Genomic DNA, 20573 nt, shown 5'->3' with positions numbered 1-20573 from the left:
CATAATAGCATATAGCTCAGCCTGAAAGACTGTACAATATTTTCCTAGAGGTTGAACATATTCTATGTTCAACTCGTGACAGTAAATTCCTGCACCTGCACGGCCGTTTGATAATGAACCGTCAGTATAGAATACAATATGAGAGGACATTTGGTCCTCTACGAAACCTGATAACCATTCTTGAGGAGAAGGAAATTTGACTTTAAACCCCATGTAGGGAAAACTACTCGAAAGTGTTAAATCGTTTGGCGCTAGATTAAACTTGTTTAATCTAACTAATTCAGGCCACACATTTGTATGACTCGATGATCTTTCGATATTTCCTGACAGCCAGAGACCAACTGCCTGTAGACGAAAAGCACATGAGAAGGCTTCCTGTTTTAGGAACAAGTTTAGAGGTTTGATAGAAAACAGAGCCTCTAGTGCTGCAGTAGGAGTTGTAGTGAACGATCCGGACATCCCCAAAAGACACATTCTTTGAAGGTGATTTAGTTTAGTCCGAACTGTTGCAACTTATCCTTTCTGCCACCACACTAGACACCCATAGGCCAGAATTGGTCTTACTATTGTGGAGTAAATCCAGTGAATATGTTTGGGTTTGAGTCCCCAGTTTTTTTACGATTGCACGTCGGCATTGTCCGAAGGCCATGCATGCTTTTTTGATTCTAAATTCGATGTGATCAGACCAGTTTAATTTGGAGTCAAGAATGACACCCAAATATTTAACTTGATTAGACACGGTGATTTCGGAACCATAAAACAGCAGAGGGCGCACCCCGCGGGTGATACGTTTTTTAGTAAATAAAACAATATTAGTTTTTAGAGCATTAACTGAAAGTTCTACATGAGAACACCATCGTTCAACAGAGCGCAGAGCTTGTTGCATTATATCAAATAAAGTGCTTATGCACAGACCTCTTACCAGCAGAAGATAATCATCTGCGAATCCATAGGTTGGTATTCCACGGTTATTGAGTTTTCTCAACAAGCCGTCTGCAACTAGGTTCCACAAAAGAGGTGATAGTACACCTCCCTGTGGGCAACCACGTGTGCTAACTTTTGTTATTGAAGCCTGTCTTAAAGACGAATGAAGATTCCTGTTACTTAGCATTGCGCTAATCCAGTTAGTTATAACACTAGGCACTCCATGAAGTAGTGCCGCATCCATTATTGATGTAAACGAGACATTATCAAATGCTCCTTCTATGTCTAGAAATGCTCCTAGGCATGATTCTTTCTGTGAAAAACTATTTTCAATATTAGGTACTACGTTGTGCAGAAGAGTTAACGTTGATTTTCCTGTTTGGTATGCATGTTGTGTCGCATTAAGCGGATGTTGGACAAGGCATTCTTGCCTGATATGATGATCAATTAAACGTTCAAGTGCTTTTAATAGAAATGAACTTAGACTAATAGGACCAAAGCTTTTGGCTTCGTCGTATCGTGATCGTCCCCCTTTAGGTATGAATTTCACGGCTATCTGCCGCTAAAGTTTAGGAATATATCCATGAGCAAAACTGCTTATCATTATTTTTCTTAATATGTGTTTGAAATGATCGAAACCTTTTTGAAGCAAAACTGGAAATAAACCGTCACTTCCAGGAGATTTGTATTGAGCAAAACCATCGATTGCCCATTTGATCGATTCTGTAGTAACTATTTTCCGAGCAAAATGCAAGGAATCTAGACTTCCAGAAAAGAACTCAGGCTCTATCGATGAATCTTGATCAACACATCCTGGAAAGTGAGTATTGAATAGACAACTTAATGTTTCTTCGTCGTTTGATGTATAATCACCACTAGGGGTTTTAAGGTATGAAACCTGATAATCTTTTGTTTTGGCTAAGACTTTATTTAACCTACTTGCTTCGTGCAAGCTTAAAATGTTTGTGCAGTAGTTCTGCCAACTTGAGCGTTCGGCAGCTCTTGTTGCTTTCCGGTAAGCTCTGCGAGCCAACTTGAAAGCATCAAAACCTTCCGTGCGCCTTCGGTTCCAAGAGCGTCTGCAGTTTTTTCGTAATTTACTGAGATTTGAGTTCCACCATGGTGTACTGTTTTTGTTGAATTTCAACGTTCGTAAGGGACACGCTTCTTCATAAGAATTCAAAATAATTTCGGTGGTTTCTGCAACCACTTCATCCAACTCAAGAGGAGTAGTAATTTCAGGTGTATATCCATGAAATTAAGTAGCAAGATGCTCCAAATATAGGTCCCAATTAGTTGTTCTTGGGTTTCTGAATGTAATTGTTTCTGAAAACTCACCTGAGTGTTCAAAATAGATAAACCTGTATGTAAATGTTTTTGTATTTTAGATTTTGTATCAAATGTTTTAAATAATTTTAAATCACCGAAGGTCGATACACGTGATTACAATTGAATTAACATTCGAGAAAATGCAAATTCAACATGCGTTCATCAATTTCCATAGAACATTCTGTGCAATGCTTTGACAAAGTTTACGTACATGCACCACACGTATGAAATAAAACTTAGCCATTAAGTCTTCCTCACTTGCATACAATGGCAATGGTGAGGAATTTCTTATGACTGATTGGTGATTTCGAATTTGTTCTTTCACTAACCTGGTGAACTTTTCACATGCTTTTTCACATGTTACTTCACACGTTCGTCTAGTTCGGCTGATGACTGTTTAGACACGTGGATGTTATATTCGAAAAGAATATCATGATATCATTAGACGTCACATTTCCGCATATTTTTCTTCCCCTTCACGAATTAAAAAAAATAATCACATTACGATGCAGCCATTAAAAAACCGTTAACAAGCTGAAAAACAGCTAAATAGACGAAACCAACAGTGCCAGCAGTGGGTTTTGTCCAAACAGTAGCTGTTTGTTTGTTTCGCGGCTGTCTGTCTATTTTGGCGAACTTTGGAGTATGAGAAATGTTGTATGCATGGGTTATTTATAGTGTTACTTGCTCTGCAAAACGGCCACCATGTACCAACTAGGAGGCACCATTCAGTGCAAGTTGCGTGGATTTAGTGTTTTCAAACAGCCTAGCAGAAAAATGGGAGACGTAATTATTTTGAACTGACAGATTGGCGATTCGAGGTGTAATGTAAGGCAGAGGAAATGCAACACGATACAAAAATCAAACGTCCAACGATCATATGTTGAGATTTAAAAAAAATAGTTCCGATAAAACAACCTGTGGTAAAGTGTCACAGATAAAAAAAATCAGCCAATATTTACGTTAGGTTTACGGTCCTATTTATACGGGAACCCGTCAATTTGATTATTTATATTATTTGAAAAAAAAACTGTACCAAAATCTTCATCAACTTCATTTGAAGTGAAAGTCAGCGAAATCTCCTTGATTTGATTTTGATGTAATTCTACAAAAATGTTACGGTCACTGAATAAAGGATCAATTACAATTACAATCAGAAAATTTAAATTCTCAATATTGTAAAATATTTGACATATTCACAGGGAAACAGCATTTTGCTGTCTAAGATTGTGGCGTCCTAAATACAAATTTATTTTCATATTTAATCTATTACCTCTAGATTTTGTGATATAACGTGTGAAAGTTTTAAGATTGATCAGTCTTAAGTAAAATCGATCTTTGATAACTAATAAATGAATTAATAAACCTACATGAAAACTGAAAGCTGATTTTAATATCCTTTATTCAATCACGGATTCAGATCTTGCTTAGCTATTCGTTTCAGAGATACGCTTAAATAAATTAGATCCTACGATTTTTAAACTTGGAATAGATCAGATCACTACTATTTCAATCATCATTCAACAAAGTCTTTGAGTATTTGGTATTGGAGAACTCATTTAACAACTTATTTTACAGACATTGACACGATTTGACTTATGCTTAAAAAATACCAAAGATTCATATTGGTTGAAATCTTTTTTATTAATTTCGCCAAATTTATTGTATTTTTGCAGAATTGGGCAAAATTGACAAAAAAAAACTACTGTAGCTTTTTTCTCAGAAGACAAAATAATACGCGGCTTCTGAAAAGTTTTTCATTGAATTAAAACCTTTATTATTAAAATCTTTGAAACGTTCTTAAGTTTGCCAGAAAAGTGCATAAATTATTTAATGAGTTTTTACCTATTTTCCAGAGTTATCTCTAAAAAATGAGCGCTTAAAGTCTTTGCACCTCAGAAATAATAAATTTTGTTACCTTGTGTTATCTGTACAGTTGTTTGAGCGTTGTGAGGACTCAACCATATCAAACTTTAAAAAAATTTTGAACCACATTCACATCAATATCAAAATTATATTTTAAAATTCTCTTGAACTATTTGTAAAGATATTTTTGTTTTATAAACATCGAATATCAAGTTAAATTTTTACAACATTTGCTTATTATTCACAAACTGGTACGTAAATATTTAAAATTTGTTTTTTTATTGCTTAACTTCAATAGTTAAAGCAATAATTATAAAATAATGAAATAGCTTAGTATTGGTAAAGTCTTCTTAAAAAAATTTTAGAATTTACAGCGGGGTAACATTTTTGTCAAGATTTTTATCAGATCCGTTTTGGTTTTGGTAAATCTAGCAGAAGGACCACATATTTGAATATGAAATTGTTTTTTTTCACAAACTTTTTCATTAAAAAAAAGGTGCAATGATTACAGATAACCAAATACGTTTTCATCCTCTTTATGGATGATTTTCTCGATAGAAACATAAAATCAAAATTTGATAATATGAATAATTTAACTGAAAAATGATATTTTTTCTGTGTGCAAATAAATGGGGTTTATTTTGAGATTCAATTCGAAAGAGTTCAAGACGTCCGTGCTTATAAGTAGATTTAGTAAGTAAATAAATGCCGAGAGCTTATGCACGGTACAATTTTTCAACAATTCCATTCCATGTGGTGTTTTTTTTTTAATTTTATTGCAAACCAGCAACAATTTTTTTTTCAGGGAGACCAGCGAACTTAAAAACTTTGGAGATGGGCGGCGATTTGACATTTATGGATTTAATAATGAACATTTCAAACCGCTTGAAAAAATTTGTAAAAAAAAGCATGGAACAAAAATTTCTTACTAATATGAATCTGTACTTGAGGCAGGCATAAGCAGAAATTCTGAATTTTTAGAGAGTATTTTTTTCTTTTAATATTAAAAAAAATTACTTGTTTGGCCCGCGAGCAAATCTCATTTTCAAAATTAGACCTGTGACGTACTTTTTATCTTTGAACTGTCATATTACCAAAACTATTTAGAGCTCATAGATAAAAATAATACCAGATTCGAATTCTGGATGTTAAATTTCTACAAAATCATCTTTTGTATTTTAGAAACGATGAACCGATGTTTCATGGTAAATTAATATTACGAACCCGTTAAAATGACGGACTGCCGTATTGATAGGTAAGCCTCAAATGTAAATCCTTTACTAACAAGTTTGAGGAAAAACTGGGTTCATTTTTGAATTTTTTAAACACTGGGATCTTAAAAGCTTCGTTTTGATTCAAATTTTATCAATGATTTTTCACAGAGTTTTTAAGTGCCGTTTACATGAGTGAATTTGTACTTTGAGGTTTGAATGGGAAAATTGGATATTTTGTACTAAAAAATCAGCATCTCTTTTGTTTCTTCTGTGTAACCGAGCTTACTCATGGGTTTTGTGCCAATTGATTAATTATTTAAAAGAAATTTTCCGTTGGATAACTTTGTCGAAAACCGTAACTTCGTATCTTGTAAGACACCAGGCTATTAGGTGTTGAATTGGGGCATGTTTTTTGGCATTGGAAAACAATAAATTCAATTGACATCACTGCTGGTGCCTAGCGAGGTATTGCATGACATTTTTTCATGCAATACTTCAAGAGGCACCAGCAGTGATGTCAATTGAATTTATTGTTTTTCAATGCCAATAGACATACCCCTGTTAAACAGCTAACAACTTTGATGCCTAATAAGATACAAAGTGACGGTTCTGGACAAAGATGTTCAGCGGAAAATTTCCTTTAGAGGATTTATAAATTGGTACAATAGCCATTAGCAGGCTTGGTTCCACAGAAGAATCAAATTCTGCGAAACGACCCCAAATCGACTCAGTCTAAAAGTCCATACCTCAGAATCACCGATTACGTAGGTACAAAACTCGCTTTTATCGATAAATATTGATGCCTCAAGAAACGTAGTAGAAAAGATGAAATTAACAGCTTCCGTTTGTTATCATGCATATATCCGTTTCCGAATTGTAAAAAAAATTAAGACTTTTTAATTAATCACAATCAAGAGATCTGAGGAATCTTGAATCTAGAAACATTTATCATTAATAAATAAACAATAAGAAACCAGAAGTTTTTAAGAAAATTCATGAATGTCATGATCCGGTTTCTGTTTTGAAATATCGATTTTACTTTAAACTGCTCAATTTTCAAAATCTTTCAAAATCAGTCATAGGCACCAAAACATACTGTTATCTTTTGTTGTTAAATACAAAAATTAATAAGTTTTCAAATACAAAAAAATAAAAAAAAATACAAGGTTTGATTATGGCTTAGTTACATAAAAAATGAAATAAAACTTGTTTTAATTTTAAAGTTTCTCTGAGGTAAGGATGCAAAGTGCTGTGATTATTTTTTAAACATTAAATAGATAAAAGTTCACTGCGGTTCTTTATAAAAGTTAGGAAGTATAGCCCCATCGATAATAAACGGCGAAGAAAATATTTTCATGGAAACCTATATTCATGGCATACTTTAAGGCGCTATAATCTAATTGTTAGACAAAATCAATTTTTTGATTCTTTTGCCAAGCTTTTTTATTGGTAAAATATTTTTTTAATATGAAAAGTAGTAAATCCGTACTTTGCAATAGGCATGATCTGTTTAAAAGTAAATATACTTTTTGAACTCTAGAGATCAATTCAGGCGCGGTCCTATGGGGGGGGTGATCGGGGTGATCACCCCCCCCAAGCGGCAAAAAACCTTTATAAAATACCCGCAAAAGCTCGAATTTCTATAAAAAGTTGGAGCTTTTCTTAGTAGATGTGCTTTTAAATTTTCAAAATTTTCCACTCCGTGGGGGTGTTTTTTCAGCAAAATAATTATTTATCACTTAAAAGGCTCAATATTGAAAAAAGTCGGACCATCAAACTTAAGCAGCTGTAACTTGCGATTCCCTGTACTGAATTATACCAAATAACTTTTGTTGATAAGTAACTCAACCAAAGTGTGTTGATGAGTTTTGATTTTGAATTAGCTATTAATGAAATGTAGAGACAACTTTTTTAAATTTTGACTAATTTCCCTCATATGCCTAAATTAACACGAGCAAATCGTCATAAATTTAAAATATGTGGTTCAAATTCAGAGCTTTTGAATTCATGATTTTGTTTTGAATTTTAATGAAATGACAAATTTGAAAAAGTCATATAGGGGGGTGAATATGGTTATAACACTGAAATACTTGAAATATTTGTTCTGCTGTCATCATACATTGCCTTCAATATGCAGTTTTTTTTCTATTTGCTCAGATTTAGAAGGAAACAATAAAAAAATCTTTAAACTTTAAACGTACGGAATCATGTGATTTTCAATTTTCTTTATTTTTAGAAATTTCTACCATGTTTAATGGTTTAACAGATCTTGGTCGTTCTAAGAAGTAAAAAGACCTTTGACCTTGAAGTGTTAAATTGCCTTTATTGTAAGAAATTTAAATTTTAGTCAAGTTATCCATCGGAGTGTTCAGTTTTACAGTAGGCGTTTGAGAAACGTATGACTTCAATTTTCTAACTTTCTAATCTTTTTTTTTTTTGTCTTTCAGTCACCAATATTTCAATAAACAAACTCAATCGTAATAAAGAAGTGTTGATACCGGATTAAATTCATTTTTGATGAAGTTTTGAGCAGCGAAAAGCTTCCCATTAGGATTTTTTTTTGTGTTTCAAAATATTTCTTAAATCGAAGGAAAGTTATCAATTCAGAATCAGAAAAAATCATTATAATATAACTTTACTTTAAGAATATAAAGCAAATACATATCTGAAATACAAATTTAAATTTGAATTTAAAAATCTATTTTTTTCTTTTGTTTACAGCTGGTTTATTGAGATTTTTTAAACCTTTCAAAGTCATATCAGATGTCTAATGCTAACCTAATTTAAAAATCTAAAGTAATGCTATTTTTCACTTGCGTTTAAAGCTTAGTTCTTTTAGAAATGGGACAGTTACGAATGCGTGTATCTCAAAAACCATTAGTTTATTCAAAATACTTTCTGTGAAGGAAAAGATGGTAATCTTATTATAATTCATGAAAAAATTTGGAAAAAAATATTTATCGTTTTTTGTAAGAAAAATTTCTACTTTTTTCTTGGTATTCCCTATCTGCCAGCGCACACTTTTTTTTAGTCATGATATTGATAAGTTTTTTTTAACTTTTACTTCGTCTAATCGGTATTCTAGGTGACTGCATCCTTCTCCTTCAATTTCTGATACTTTTTGGTTCAATACTTCTCTTTTGATAGAAACTGAGGGCATTTTGGGGGATACAGCTGTTTCTAAATTAACAAAACTTGATTATTTTCGAGCCACTTGAAAGCGTTTTTAATAGAATTTCTGCTGGTAAAACCATGCAAAAACGAAGTAAATCCATCATGAGATGAATATCAAAGTATAATTGATTAGTAAAGATTGTAGATTGCGAAGAGTATACATCAGATAACTCTTTTTGGGCTTTAAAAAACAGAAAAAAACAATAATTTAAAATTGTTGTTTTTTTTTACAGGAGCAGAATCTTGGCCTATCTTTATATTTTCTACAAAACAACCAGCAAATACATTATTTAATATGCTAGGGACCTTACCACGAGCACACATGTTATGGGATTCAAACGCTAGAATTTGTTTGATATAGGGTTTTCATAAGTTTTGTCGTCCATCAGAAATCATCTGTCTCATAGCTTCGGTACCTGCTATACAGCTTACGAGCTCTGGAACTAGCAAAAGTTTGTGGTTTGAGATTAGGTTTGCATGACTCATAACGAGGCATCACTTTCAGCATATCGGAGAAAAAATTTGCTGGACATTTCAGCGATCTACACTTAGTTTTTTGCATATTAAAAATTAAAAATTTTGATATGACACTTGACTTCCCTAATGACCCTTAACCGTAGTTGTCGATCATGTGCTCCACCAAAATGCTTGATTTGAACTTTGTTGACATTTTTGACAGTGTTTGCATACTTTTCCACCACTTACACCCGGTAATTCTTTGAATAATCAACGGTTTTGTCAGCTATCAATTTGAAAATGATGGTTTTTTAAGGAAACTGTGCAAAACAATGTTTTTCTTTTTCTCTTGCATCGTCAAAATCTCAAAAACAAGTGAATAAAAATTTTTGAAAAAAATAGGTCTGTTAGTACTTTTAACACGCAACAAAATACTGTCAAAATTTTGAATGTACGATTACACGTAAAAGAGTTATCAGCAAAAGAAAGTGTCCCATTTCTAAAAGAACTAAGCTTTATAAGGAACTAGCTGATCCCATACGAACTCCGTTTCGCCTTCAACTTGGAATATGTCATGAACAGTTTGTCAATTGCCAAGCATTTTCCAGATACACTTCTGAATTCATTGTTAAGTAATAATTGTAAAAATATTGGACGATTACCTTTCCTGTCGTCTGCTACTAAATGAAATTAGGGATCAATTGACCGTCCAGAAAACCCCCCGTGTATTAATTTCAACTTGATCGTTGCATAACAACGGTATATTGCCAAAAAGGTTAAACCCCTTTCGGTGGCCTTTTATATAATCTTTGATATCTGAAATCGATTAACCGTTCCTCAAAACTCCCGTGTGCAAATTTTCAAAGCAATCCATTGCATAATAACGTCAATATTGCTAAAAACAGTGAAAAATTAATTTATATAGATGACCCCTCTTGTCGACCCCAGGCAAAATATTTTACATCTGAAATCGATTGTCCGTCCCTGAAAACTACAGTGTGCAAATTTACATTCCAATCCGATGTATAATAACGACAATACCGCAAAAATATTGAAAAGTTAATATGGACGACCCCTTTTGCCGGCCCCTCACACTAAATTTGATACATCAAATCGATTGCACTCAAAACTATTGTGTACCAATTTTCATCTGAATACGATGTATAATAACGTCAATATCGCGAAAACAGCGATCAGTTAATACGGACGACCCCTTTGGCCAACCTCTTGCACAAAATTTGACACCTGAAATAGATTGGTCGTCTTTCGAAACACTTATGTGCAAATTTTCAACACAATCCGACGAAAAATAACGTCAACATCGCGAAAATAGTATTTGTCTTCTATGGACGATCCCCTTCAGAAGGGGTCATCCGAAAATCTGAAAACATTTTTCATCTTTCCTAGTCCTAATGAGCATCCATGCCAAATTTCGGACCTCTAGCTCCAAAGACGGCTGAGTCTATAGAGGACAAACAAACAAACAAACATACAGAAATTGCTTTATATATATATAGATTCATGACTTATTGCAAAATAAGAATTCAGGTTCTGAATCACAGTAAAAATTCTCTTTCGCGAGTTTTTATCACCCTCAATTTTTCAAATTCAAAATTCAAAAACATTAATTTAAATTTCAAATCTGATTTTATTTAATACTGTTTAAAATGTATCATATCAAACATTCATATTATGGATGACCATGAAAAAACTACAAGTACTGCCAAACAGAAATCGAATATAAAATATTCATAGTAAGAGTTTAAATTAAAAAAAATTCTTCTCTTGAGATTTCAGCAACAATTAATCGAAAAAAGAGATAACGTGTTATGATTTTTGCGTTCCCTGTGAGGTTTTAGAGCCAAAAAGGAACAAAAAAGTTTTTATAAAAGTTGTTTCAATATATAGGAATTCATCTCCAGAACCCACAATCTGCATTCAAAACTAAAACACAAGGAAACAAAATCCACATTTTCCGAGGTGCAAAGAATTTGAAAACTGATTTCAACTTATTTAGGAGCATTAAATGCAAATTTGTATTTTTTTTATCAGCTCTTGTTTCCGGTAAAAATTTTGAATATACCTACAAGGTTCATTGAAAAAAAATTGTGAATTTGAGCAAAAGTGTAAAATATCAAAAAGATTAAAAAAAAGGTTTTAACTTAAAGATAAATTTTCATTAAGACTGTGAGTAATTTACCATGAGAAAAAATTATAGAAGTAAGTATCTTTCCCCATTTTGTAAAATACGCAGATTATCTAGACGAAATCTGTATTTTTTTTTTTTCGGGAATTTGTCAATTTTAGGCATTCTTCCCTCTTATCTGTATCGTTGAATGAATAAAGGATCATGAAAAGATTTTACATATTTTTTGTTGTTCATGTAGGTTTCTCATTGATCGATTTCACTCTAAACTGATAAGTTTTAAAATTACTAAATGCCAGAAAATAAGAAAGGAGAAAAAAATCTGACAAAAAATCGAGTTTGAGTCGCAAAAATCTTCCAAAATCAGTTTGCCTCGATGCTCTAATATTTGGAAGCTCAAGAAAAAAATCAAGATATGTAGCTTGGAAATTTTGTTCTACATTTTCATCTCTCAACAACGTATGTATTATTTTCATTGAAAAAATTACATTTATAACGAGAAATTCTTTAAAGGGCTCTTAAAGTGACAATTTTAAAATACCTAGATATACCTACAAATTAAAAAAAAATTATCAACATTTTTTCGCAGTGGATAATATAGATTCGCTGGTTAATTTTTAAAAGGATGTGTAAGTTTTGTAGAAGGATATTGAAATGAGTAGATATATAGAGACATTTTGATAAATTTTCCATTATTCATCTATAATTTCATACTTTTTTAAATACCTGTTGTTCAGTGCAATTCACGGGGGAAGGAGAAGCAGTGTGCTGCTTATATTGTAGACTCATTGGCAACTGACCATCCCCCCCGCAACCCCTCCCCCTCCTTTCACTCACTCAAATGATTGTTTTTTCACCAGTTATTAACGTTCCTTCATATTGACTGATTTTTGAAAATTGGAAAATCACCCCCCCCAACAGCCAGCTCTAGGACCGCCCCTGGATCAATTAAACCCAAAATGAACATTTCAGAAAACTTTTTCTGGACAATAATTGAGAGTTTGCCATTGCTTCAAAAATATGGCATTGAAAAGTTCATATTATACACTAACGATTGACATATTAAAATGAATATTTTTGTTACCTTTTTCATGTGAGAAACATTTTAAATGGAAGGAAAAAAATCTTCCGTTAACATTTCATGAAATTTTTCGAACAAAGTGTAATAACTCAAAAAGTGAATTGTTAAATTTTTTTGAGCTGTTTTGCTCCATTTTGGCACATTTTTCAAAAACATCTTGATCAAGAAGATCTTTGAAAAACTTTCCAGTTTCGAGATATAGCCAAGGAATTAAGTATCCCCAGAGATCAAGTATCCTCGTTCTCCCCTTCTGTTTGTAAAGTTTTAAAACGCCTTGAAGTAGACATGTTATTTACATTTCTCCCTAAAGTAAAACTTTTGGTATCGAAAACTAGATTTATGATTGATTTTGTAAAAAAAAAATGTATTTTCGCCTTAAACTATGTTATGATTTTAGGGTTATGGAAAAACTTTTAGAATTTTCTTTTTCTAAGACTTATAAAGTGTAAAAAAAGGAAATTTTGCCAAAAATAGTCAATGAACATTTTATCTGTTCATTTTGTTTAATTACTGCCAAAGGTTTGGGTCCTCCGAAAAAAGAATCAAGTCTCCATTAACTTTCAAAATACAGACCCCGTTCGTTTTCGTCAACACGCCCGTAAATTTTGTGTTGCCAAAATCGAACGGGGTCTGTATCAGTACTATTTTCGCTCAACGAAACTGCTTCTTTTTCTTCTACGAATCAAGTGTCGTTCTTATTCTTGGACCATATAAACTTGAAATTACATGCTGCAGGCGGAGAGTTGCAAATTTCAGAGTTATTACCTTTCGTTTGATAACGTGGATGCTGAAAGCATTCAGCAGCATTCCTACTGTTGGGATTCGCCAAGAGATGGAACGCGGAGAACTACGGAACCATAGTATTCCCGGGATAAAGTTCAGGTCGTTCAAGTCGTGGTTTACAGATCAAGCTTCATTTCGTAACTAACTAATTCTGTCCCATTTACCAATTAACTTCCTTTTTCCCCCATTTGTGGCACTACCCAGTCTGTCAAGATGCACGATTTGTATATGCCCTCCAGGCAAGGTTGCCGAAAACAAATTCTGTGTTTTAGAGAAAAAAAAATCTGACTTTCTGTGATTCTATCCAAAAATTCTGTGATGGTTTTCTGTGATGCTTTTTCCTTCAATTTCATTGAAAATTCATGATAAATTGGGTCTTTTTTACATTGAAATTGAGTAAAATCAATTAAAATTACCAACCCTATAATACTTTACTGAATTACTAAGTAAAAATCTAAATCCTTCCAAAATTCAACAATTATGTGAAATCTGTGAATTTTTCAAAATTCTGTGTTCTGTGACACAGATTCTGTGATAAAAATTTGCTCAAAATTCTGAGAAATTACAGATGTTTCTGTGAACTCGGCAACCTTGCCTCCAGGTTGTTATCGTTTAATTTCGTACATGAGATCACTGATTTTTCGCAGCACTTTACAAGGGCCTACTCAATCAGATTATAACTACACTTTAAGCGTTTTAGAAATATTGATAAAATTTAGCGTTTATTTATATCAAACTTTTAGAGCGCTTTTCTAGATCTTCTATAATTTTTACTTCAATATTTCAATGCCTTGATAGCAGAAAGAAAGTGGTAACAACAACACTGCTACTGTTCGTGTTTAAAAAGTTTCAACTTGTACAACATAAAGGAATCCCTTTCAAATTACTTACATAAAATTTAATTAGAGCAACATTTAAAAGAAACCGCTGTTTGGCACCTCCTCCAGGGAGGAACTTAAAATCATAACCAATAAAATTTTTAAACAACTCTAAATCATTACATTATGGCGCTGGCGGCTTTGAACTGTTATCATAAAGTTTTTTTTTCACAGAAAACTGCCTACTCATTGTAAATCAAATGAGAGTAAAAAACTGACACACAGTTGACAAGTACTACACGAAAATATATGATCGCATATCACGAAAGTGTTTCAAACAACGAACTAAAACGCTGAAATAGCAATTTCAACCAGAAACTGCTTCTAATTTGACGCCAGGGCTGGAAAACAGAGCAAAAAAATTCTAAAAAAAATCGCTCAAATGTCAAATTGGTCTGATCAAATCACCGACCGGTAAGTGGGTAACAAGTTTCGTTTCTTGAAAATGATCAATATGAAAACTTGTTTTAAGTCTTTAAGAAAATTTTTCATTGCACAGGTTTGCAAATTTCATCAAACTGAGCATGCCTTATAAATAAAACAATAGTGTTGTTGGGTTCGTTTTGTTCCGGCAAGAATTTTCATCTTAATCGATTACAACTCTTTTAAAAATCTGCTCAGTTTTTGTCGAAAAATAAAAAAAAATCCTGCAGCGAATTTCTATTTGCCTCACCTAGGTTTAAAGGTACCATACGTACCTACGCCTTGTTGTGTATGTGATCTATTTTTCGAACAAAAATCGAACCTCCTTGAATAATTTTTTTATGCCAGTGATTTTTGCTGAATAAAGGACGTTTTCATGAATCAACTGATATAATTATATTTCACTGTTTTGATCTCTTTTCTAAAATTTTATAATTTGTTATTTGTGTCATGGTAACTTTATTCCAGTTGGCGGTCAGAAAAGTGCCGAAAAATTGGAAATGCATCTTTTCAAAATTCTTCATCTGATTATTGTTAGTGTTTAATTAGAAGGTACTCATTAGTGAGTCAGATTTCACTATATTAGTAAATAAGTAAATTTAACTGTATTTATGCAAACCACGTTGTGTGGAGGGATAATAAATATCAGGCGACTCGTTAATTTTCACAAAAACCTATTAAAAAAATAAAAATTGATAAACATTTTTTTCCGTAGTTATTTGTCAGTTCAGTTGATGACACATGTCTGGATGCTAGAAAACCGTTGCCATTTGGATAGCAAACATCGTCGATAGACGTACATATAAAAGATGAAATCACTCTTCACCACATTGCAGCTATTTTGAATATGCAAACAAAATCAACATCTCACGGTAGAAATTCTCCTAATTTGCTGATAACAACGTGTTTACTATCTCCGAAAGCCAATGGAAGATGGATGCTGCCCCGGGGAGATGTTTTTTTTTTTTTGAGTGTTTTATAGCCACAAAGTTTAAATCCGCGATTGCGCGCGCACTTTTTCAACCAGACTCAACCGGCTTCCAGAAAATGTTACCCCACAGAACAGAACACAGAACTCCCCAGAATTATCTTCTCAAACGGCTCAACCGTCGCGTCAGGTAACTACGCAGAGGCACTACAGAATACCGAACCGAACCGAAGCGTACTTCGGAAAAAAAAAATCCAACGCCTAACGCCAACTAACCTTTTTACGTCCGATCTGTCCGAATCGCCACTCTGCACTGCCGGATCGGAACCGCTAGAGGAGCAATTCAGCAGATTGCCGGTACCGCTTCCTCCCCGCGGCCGATGATGACTTCCACTTCCCGTAGTGATGGAGGCGCCGCCGTCATCGTTTTTCAACAGCTGTGCGACGGCCGGTGAATCGCTGAGCTTTTTAAGCGCCCGGTTGGCACGCCATCGCTCCACAAAGTCCCAAAACTGGAGCGAATTTCGATCCCGCCCCAGGTTGGTGTCCTGGATGCACTTGAAACCGCTGTCGTCGTACCGGGCGGGATTCGCCTGCTGCAGGTAAGCATCTGGGGGCGAGAAAGAAAATTAAGCTTTTCAGCGAGGGTTACATCTGGGTTACAATATTGGAAACATCGAATGTGATTTGGCGCAAATTTAGTGAGCACATGCTTTTGAAAGCATGCTGCTAAGACGCTAAGATAATTGGGGGAAACGATTTGATGTGAGCTGCATTTTGTGCATAATTTTTTCATACAGTTTATAGAAGAATAACTACAATGATATAAATGAAATTATCCTGATATATGTGTTTCTTATAGAAACACTAGCAGACCCGGTAAACTTCGTCTTACCATGTTCAACTTAGCGTCCATTTTCTATTTTTCCTAGTTTTCTTTAAATTTCCCTTCTTTCGCTTTACTCGAATCGTCCCGCTCAATTCTATCAAAATTAAACCTAAGAATTTAAACTCAACGGGTCTTTAAAAATCCAATTTTTGTAACTTGTTCAATAAATAACTGTTTGTTGGAATATATTGCGTATGAATCTTTTTTTTTTTAATTTTAATATCGGGACAATTTTTGGAGTATTTGCCGAATATTTTGCCTAATGCAGCGCTTTCAGCTCCCAATTAGCTTGGGATGGTGTATTTTTCAGTGCTGAAGAAATAAAAAATATAAGAAAAGATTTTTTATTAACCATTTTCAAACAGCTTTCTATTCACCATCCTCATCCTTCGAAGCAGTTTGAATTAAAATCCATATTTTCACCAAAATCATTTCCAAAAAGATTCGCCTGATACCTCAGTTATTGACTTTACACATTTCAACTTAAAGTGTTCCCCAACAGCACTTACATGGCATTAAATCTGGCGATTTTGTGTATTGCAAATTCCTTTTTATTATTCAAACAAAAAATGCAAATTAATTCCTTTGAACTTTAACACAATGAATCAAAGAAACGATTAGTTTTGAAAAGAGGAAAACATATGTTTAGATATATTCATCCATTATTTTAAAGATTTTGATTGAAGCAGTTCTGATTTCAAAATTTCCTGAACATTGTTGGTGGTGATCTGCGGTTTCATTTAGGATTATGATATATTTTTAAGATTTAATAACATTTAATTGAAAAGCATTTTTTTTACATTTAATAGATCGAAAAGAAATAATCTTTTCAGGCTTCGATGGTTTCATGAATTCATTTTGTTTCCTGGAAATTATCATTTAAACAAAATCTTAATAAAATTATGTGTCTTTTTTACTGTAAATTTTAATTTTCAAAAATGTAACACCGGTCAAATCCTAACGAATATCACCACAGTTCAACTTTCATATTCTCTGGAAAAAGTAATAGAAATATCGAAGTATACATTTGTCCCATTTATTTGGGCAAGTGAAAACACATAGGTATTTTTCAGATGCGTCAGTGAAAAGACTTTAACATGAATTTAATACTTGTTCTTGTTTGTCTGTGTTATCAACTTTCCTGCTATATCCAAAGTTTTTCTCCGGAATGAATTAATGCTTGGCACTTCGATTTCACTGAATGCTGTTCAACCAAAAGACCTTGAGTTACAAAGACCTTTATAATAATTTTGAATATCCGCTTCAGATTCAACACTCGGGATATCCTTTCTGGTCATTTTGGAGATAAAATTCTTAATTGTAGATGTTTCATTGCTAAATGGCGCGTTTTCACTTATTCCACCTAAGAAGTTACAGGAATTAATATTGTTTTTAACACTTTCAGGTCATACTAAAAGTTCTTCCTAAAAATCTGCTGCCCCTGGAATATCAATCCCAAAAAAACTTTTCAACAAAAAGTAAATCAAAAGTCTCTTCTATATAGCCAAAATATGTAAAACAAAAACACATTTTTCATGATAAGTTTGTACTTGAATTGTGTGTTAACAAACAGTAAACGTGTAAACAGTTTTATGGTGAATAATTTTAAAAAAAGAGTTAAGTTTATTCAATCAAATTTTTTTTTTGGCCCAACAATTTTTAGATGAAGAAATATTGTATACACTTTTTGTAAAAGTTGATAGTTTGCACTTGCTCTAGTCTACTTTCTTAATTGAAAATTCTTCCGGAAAATGCATATCCTCACTTTTTGTTAATAAAAAGTAGATTATTTTATTGATAACTTCAATTTACGTTTGCGAAAAATCAAATAGTTCATTCGGCCTTTAAAACTTCAATCCTATCTAATTTATTGCAAAGAACAGACTCTTGTTGAGATTACGAATGACCAAGTTGGTTAAAATCCTCTATAAATAAACAAAATAGAATATAATAGACTCTTGTCCAGTTAATTTGTCAAGCGTTCTAGACGTATTGAATTATACGAAATTGAATGTAAAGCTTCCCAATTTCTTATTTTCAAACGTCCGCAAAGTGTCATAACATTATTTCATATTTATCTTTACCAAATTCATATTTTTTGGACAACAATTTTCTACTTAAATAAACACGAATCAAAAATGGTTTTAATATTTGAAATCGTCCAATGATTTTGATTAGATTGATAAAATATCAATTCGTGTCACATATAGGCGTCATTTATTACCATGTGCTGTGTACAAATAAGCAAGAAAAAAAAACACATCTTGGTTGCATATCGCTCCCACGTGCATAAGAAATATAGGTACTTGGTTGAGAAATAGGCGCCTAATTTTTAAATTTTTCCAGCGATCAATGAACAGTATGCTTTGGTTACTATTATCATGCAACGACGTTTGCTAGCGACGCCTCGCCCATGGAAACTAAAAACGAACCCCTCGAAGAAAAGAAAATCTCTAAAAATGGATGCCTGACTTTTCAATTTCAGATTTTGGCAAAACAAATATTATACCTACACTGTAAATTTTTGCCTCGATTTCCAGCAAAAAAAATTGCTGGAAACGTTCAGCAATCCAAATTTTTGCTGGAAACCAGCAATCGGTTTTCGATTTGCTGGATTTTTCAGCATTCAGTTGTGTTCTTGTCATTTTTGCTGAAAAATCAGCAATCGGTTTTCGAATTGCTGGACTTTCCAGCAATTGATCTAGTTTGCTGGAAAATCAGCAATCGAGTTGTCAATTTGGAGTTTGTTTTTCTTTCGTACGCTGAAGCAAGGTGAGATTCTATTTTACGAATTTTGGTTAAATTAATATAATTATTTTAATTTCCTCTATATTCTAGCAACCAGATAATAAGTTAAGGGTGAGTTTTTCTTGGACAGATAGATATTCTCTAAAATATTCTTATCAAAACTATTTTTACAGGTGGCGATCAACACTTTGGCACAAAGCTGCCAGCCCAGCCGGTGTTATAGAATATTTTTAAAAAATATCGTGTTTCTGGAAATAAATATATCCCTATTGAAAAACGGGAGGAATAATTGTTTTTATTGCTTATTATATGCACAGCCAGTATTCAAAATTTAATTTTGAATTAAAATATAAATTTGATACTAAATACAGCCGGTTGTGTTGAAAGAAATAGCTGGTTTCCAGTAATCTGGATTGCTGATTTTTCAGCAATTTGAATTGCTGGAAACCAGCATTAACGTTTGCTGTTTTTTCCAGCAATTTAAATTGCTGGAAATTTTGCTGGAAAGTCAGCGGGACAAAAACCAGCAAAATTTTGCTGGTTTCCAGCAAAAAAAAATTTGCTGTGTATGTTTTATTCGATCAGCAAAATGTCAATCTGAGTCACATCTAAGCGTCATTCATAACCATGTGCTGTAGAAATGAGTTAGGAATCAAGAACAAAAAAAAACACATCAAGGCTTCATATCGCCACCACTTGCATTGAAAATATGCTTGGTTGAGAAATACGCGCCAAAATATTCTCACTGATCAGTATGCTATGCCATGGTTACTATCTTCTAACGACGTCTGCTCGCGACGCCTCGACCTTGGAGACGAAAAACAAACCGCCCAAAGAAAAAAAAAATCTCGAAAAAATGGAAGCCATGACTTTTATTTTATTTAAAAAACTACAAATTTAATTATTATGGACAATTGATGCGACTTTGTGTTGTTTTTATTCGATATAAACCGATTCGCATGACTACAGAATATTCTAAAAATAATTTCATTCGAATCGTTTGGGTCATTTCAGAGGAGTAGTACTACAAACACCGTTACAAGAGAATTTTATATAATAGATTACATCAATTGGTTCAAATTCGGTGTTTCCCGGTTAAGGATTCTTCACGATACTCAATTTAGTTGATTTTAAGAAATAATGAGTGAAATACGTCCAAAGCCAAATGAATAACGTGTGTTTGAATGTTAATTAGTAGGTATCCAATTATATCGACTAACAATTTTCGACCGAAGACTCAAGATTTCAATTTTTAAAGAGGTTTAATTCGAAAACGGAAATATAAAATTCTTCGAAATTTAGAATATTCGGTCAAAATTCCTGAAGAATTTGCAGCTACTACACGTTCTAAATTCAAAGTGTATAATGATGTAACGACCATAATTAAATTTCAACATTTTTGTATGATTTCAATTTTATTTCAACCAAAAAATGTTAAATACCGTAAAACGGGGTAACTTTGATCACCGGGGTATCTTTGACCAACAATAAACTTTCCCACGTTATCATCAATAACTTAGTCTATAGTTTGAATTTTTGAAAACTGTTATCTAAATTTTAAAGCCTATTTTTTGAGTATCATGAGTATCAAATATGCAAAATTTGGTTTGTATTTGGAATTTTTTTCTGTCAGTAAAAATGTAATTTTAAAATCCTAAAATATCTATGTTTTCTAAGGCTCGCAAACAAACAGCTCTCCTGATGATACCAAAAAGCATTTAGAAGCAAACCGGT

At 33.0% G+C, this 20573-nt stretch overlaps 1 protein-coding gene across 3 annotated transcripts in view; it reads right to left on the bottom strand.

Annotated features, from left to right (window-relative positions):
- Nucleotides 1-20573, bottom strand: part of LOC129757967 (uncharacterized) — a 152165-nt gene that overhangs the window by 88337 nt on the left and 43255 nt on the right. For all 3 annotated transcript variants that reach the window (XM_055755384.1, XM_055755382.1, XM_055755383.1), the window contains exon 3: nt 15479-15812. In XM_055755384.1, the coding sequence (XP_055611359.1) occupies nt 15479-15812 (334 nt within the window). The remainder of the gene's footprint in view (nt 1-15478; nt 15813-20573) is intronic.

Source organism: Uranotaenia lowii, chromosome 3 (genome assembly GCF_029784155.1).
Source record: "Uranotaenia lowii strain MFRU-FL chromosome 3, ASM2978415v1, whole genome shotgun sequence".
In the NCBI taxonomy this organism is placed as follows: Eukaryota; Metazoa; Arthropoda; class Insecta; order Diptera; family Culicidae; genus Uranotaenia; species Uranotaenia lowii.
The sequence above is the reverse complement of the archived record's forward strand: the minus strand, read 5'-3'. Positions and strand labels throughout refer to the sequence as shown.